This window comes from Eumetopias jubatus, unplaced genomic scaffold, assembly GCF_037043125.1.
Source record: "Eumetopias jubatus isolate StellerSeaLion01/CBP00866 unplaced genomic scaffold, mEumJub1_p1.0 scaffold_9, whole genome shotgun sequence".
Classification (NCBI taxonomy): Eukaryota; Metazoa; Chordata; class Mammalia; order Carnivora; family Otariidae; genus Eumetopias; species Eumetopias jubatus.
In genome coordinates, this window is record NW_028274815.1 from 50,215,465 (window position 1) to 50,219,646 (window position 4,182).

Here is a 4,182-nt window from a genome sequence, read left to right on the forward strand (position 1 = left end):
AATGAACACTGAGAAAGTCAATGAATGAATTTTTGGATAATGAACACAGGGTAAAAGAACTGAGAATTTGGTGGGGTTGGGACATTCTTGGCACTCTCTCTAAAAGGAGAGTACCAGTGGGCAAGGGAGGCTGGGAGATACACTGCAAATCATGCTGTAGCCCATCACCCCTGAATGGCTTTGTTTCCATTCCCACAAAAGCAGAGGAAGAAAAGGGAACCCCAGCTCTGCCCTCCCCACTTTCCAGCTCCCAAGAATTGATGCTCTTTGTAAAGAAAAACGTGCTATCCCATGTATTTATTTAATCCCCTAATTTTGTTCCAGAAAGGAAGCAAATGAGCTATAACACAAAATTAAATGGAAGATTTTTAAAGAGAATAAGAAAATAAGACAGAATGAAAACCACAGCGGAAGGGAGATGAGATCAGGAGAGCAGGCAGTCTTCTTTGCTGGAGTCGACTGACCTGCTGCAGCCAAGATTCACAGCCTCCTTAAGAATAGGGATTTTTTTCCCCCCCATAAGAAGCCCAATTATTCCAGGTGCTGATTCCAGGGAAATATATCCTGTGGATTCTCTGTGTGTTGCTGGGAGCAACATCCTTAGAGTAAAAGCCATTTATATAAAGGCAGAAAGAAAGTCTACAGAAGCATCTCATACCCTGTAGGCGAGGGAGAAAGGAGCAGGAATTGGCCCTACTTCTATGGAGGACAATTTGCCAGTTGCCTCTCAAAATTTTACATACCCTTGACCGAGAATTACACTCAGTGGAATTTATCCCACAGATATAATCACATTTATATAATTAAGAACGCTGAGTACAACATTGGTAAAAACCAGAGGTTGGAAGCTTTCTACATGCTCATGGATAGAGGACAAACTGACCTTCCTCACAGTGGAGTACTATGTAGCCTTAGAAAAGAATGGCCCAGCTCTTTATGTTCAGACATGGAGCAATCTCTCAACTATTATAAATGGGAAAAAATTATATTGCAAGACAGAGTGTATGCTTGCATATGCATTATTTTTCTGAAAGAATACACAAGAAACTTAGATGTTGCTACCTCAAGACGTAGAGGGGTAGGAAAAAGAAACCTACTTTCGGTTTAGAATATACCCTTCTGTACTGACTTTTTCTCTCATCAGTAGCAAGTGTTATGGTCTTTTTTTATTGAATTAAGTTATTTTTCCTAGAACAAACTAAAGAAAAAAAACTATTAAGAAAATGGAGAAAAAAAACCCCACACAAGTGGGAGCAAATAGTGAATAATGGCAAGAATCTCTGTAGTTTACTGTGTGCTCATGCATAGAATTTAATGTGCGCTAACCCAATTACTCTTTACAGTAAACTTATGAAGTTAGATATACGTGGCTCCATTTCACAGGTGAGGAAATTGACCATTCAGGGAGATTAAGTGACACAGGTAGGAAGTGGCCCAGAGCGGATTCGAATCCCTCACTGTGGACCCCCAACGCCCGCGCGGCTTTTCCTCGCCGACCGCGGGCCTCTGCCTGCAGGCGGGAAGGGCGCTAACCGAACGCCGGGCGCCACGCAGCGCAGCACCCCAGCTAGGCGCACCGGCGGCTCCGGCGCGCACGGGGTTCCACGCTCGGGGAGCGCGCGCGCACGCAGCGGCGCGGGCCCGGCGGCGGCGGCGGCGACGTCACAGCCCGAGCTTTCCTTTTCGGGAGTCCCCGGCACACATCCTGTGTCCATGTTTGGGCATTTACGTCACGGCGGCAGGGCCGGGGCCTCCCGAAATGGCAGTGGCCCGGGGAGTCGGAAGCCCGGAGCCAGCGCGGACGCTGCTATATAAGTGGGGGGGCCGCGGAGCGGGGGAGCCCGGCTGCGCTTTGGAGAAGCGAGGAGCCGCCGCCCGAGGCCGGTCCCGGCGAGCAAGGGCGCCTCGGCCCCCGGACCCATTTCCCAGTGGCGAGCGCCTGGAGCCAGGAGCCCGGGTGCTTGGGTCTGTGAGGCGCAGGGCACCCCAACTGCTGGCCTCCCCGTCACCCGCTCGCAGCCAAGCTCAGCGGGCGAGGCCCCCGGCGCCCCGCAGCCGCCGCCGCGCCATGCTCCACCTTAGCGAGTTTTCCGGCCCCGACGCGCTCCTGGTCAAGTCCACCGAGGGCTGTTGCGCGGAACCCAGCACCGAATTGTCCCGGCTGCCCGGCAGGGACGCGCCGGCTACCGCCGGCTACCCCGGAGGTAAGGAGAGCGGCGGAGGGTCCTCAGACGGCGGCGCAGCGCGGGGGCGCATGGTGCCTGAGAACAGGCAGGGACTGGGACGATAGAGCTGTGGGGGTAGGGGTGGTAGGAGGCTTGGGGGTCCTGGGGTGCGCACCCCCATCCCCAGCCCTACTGTGCCGCCAGCGCCTCCGCAGGAACCTGTGGGTTTATCAGGGCGTCCTTTTGCCTGTGCACGTGTGTTTTGCGTGTGCATGTTTGTGTGTGTGTCTTGGGGCGTATGCGGGCTCCGGCTGGATCAGAATGTGCAAAAGGCACCTTTTATGTGTCAGTGCGCCCCAAGGGTTTCGTGGGTAGGGGCTTGCAGACTCCAGAGGCGCGCCCTTTGATGTGCCCGGAGCTGATTCCTGCTCCCTCCTCAGCAGGCGACTTCTTGAGCTGGGCTTTGAGCAGCTGCGGCGCCGGGGGGGACTTAGCCGATTCCTGCTTCCTGGAGGGGCCTGCACCCACGCCCCCTCCTGGCCTCAGCTACAGCGGTAGCTTCTTCATCCAAGCAGTACCCGAACACCCGCACGACCCGGAGGCACTCTTCAACCTCATGTCGGGCATCCTGGGTCTGGCACCTTTCCCCGGCCCTGAGGCGGCAGCATCCCGGTCTCCGCTGGACGCCTCTTTTCCCGCAGGCCCCGACGCCTTGCTGCCGGGTCCACCGGACCTTTACTCCCCGGATCTGGGCGCTGCCGCCTTCCCAGACGCGTTCTGGGAGGTCTCACCCTCGGCAGGCGCCCCCTCACAGTGCCTGTATGAGCCTCAGCTCTCCCCGCCCGACGTCAAGCCAGGCCTCCGGGCGCCTCCGGCCTCTCCCGCGCTGGACACTGCCTCGGCCTTCAAAGGCCCCTACGCTTCCTGGGAGCTGCTCTCAGCTGGAGCCCCAGGGAGCTGTGGGTCACAGGGAGGTTACCAGGCCGCCCCCGACGCCCGTTTCCCCTCGATGGGGGCCAAGATTGAAGACCTGCTGTCCATCAGCTGCCCAGCGGAGCTGCCGGCCGGTCCCGCCAACAGACTCTACCCCACGGGGTCTTACGACGCTTTCCCGCTGGCCGCAGGTGACTTAGGGGAGGTGGCCGAGGGCCTCCCGGGTCTCCTGACCCCTCCTAGTGGGGATGGGGGGAGTAGCGGCGACGGCAGAGAGTTTCTGGCGGGTACTCAGGCTCAGGTTTCTCCCCTGGGCCTCCGCAGCACCGCGGCGGACTTCCCGAAACCTCTGGTGGCAGACATCCCTGGGAGCAGTGGCGTGCCTGAGCCTCCTGGGCCACCGCCGCCGGCCCCATTCCCCCCCACTAAGGCGCGGCGCAAGGGGCGCCGGGGTGGCAAGTGCAGCGCGCGTTGCTTCTGCCCGCGGCCGCATGCCAAGGCCTTTGCTTGCCCAGTGGAGAGCTGTGTGCGCAGCTTTGCGCGCTCCGACGAGCTCAACCGCCACCTGCGCATCCACACGGGCCACAAGCCCTTCCAGTGCCGCATCTGCCTCCGCAACTTCAGCCGAAGCGACCACCTTACCACACACGTGCGCACTCACACGGGTGAGAAACCCTTTGCCTGCGACGTGTGCGGCCGCCGCTTCGCGCGCAGTGACGAGAAGAAAAGGCACAGCAAGGTGCACCTCAAGCAGAAGGCGCGCGCCGAGGAGCGGCTCAAGGGCCTTGGCTTTTACTCTTTGGGCCTCTCTTTCGCAGCCCTGTGAGAGGGAAATGCGTTTGTAGATTGAGGCGCCGCCGCCCGGCACGAAAGAGGCGACCTGGCCCGCCCCCCCACCCCACCCCCCTTCCCGGCACGTCCCGGGGCCGGCTTCTGGTCCGGCTTCCAGTTCCCTTGAAGTGCCCGCCGTTCACGCCTCGTTCAGCACCAGCTCCGTGGACAGCTCCTGCGGTTCCCCGGCGCTGACTCCCGCGTCAGCCGCGCTTTGAGGGAAGTCCTCTCAGGCCACCCACTGAGTAGGCCC

At 58.9% G+C, this 4,182-nt stretch overlaps 1 protein-coding gene across 2 annotated transcripts; it reads left to right on the forward strand.

Annotated features, from left to right (window-relative positions):
- Positions 1–1,759: 1,759 nt before the first annotated feature.
- EGR4 (early growth response 4) lies at positions 1,760–3,924 on the forward strand. 2 transcript variants are annotated; one of them, XM_028116105.2, is made up of 2 exons: positions 1,760–2,204; positions 2,606–3,924. In XM_028116105.2, the coding sequence occupies exons 1-2, from the start codon at positions 1,760–1,762 to the stop codon at positions 3,922–3,924; spliced, it is 1,764 nt and encodes a 587-aa protein (XP_027971906.2). The 2 variants fall into 2 exon arrangements, with proteins under 2 accessions (XP_027971906.2, XP_027971907.2); XM_028116106.2 differs by having other exon boundaries at positions 2,609–3,924.
- The last annotated feature ends 258 nt before the right edge of the window (positions 3,925–4,182 follow it).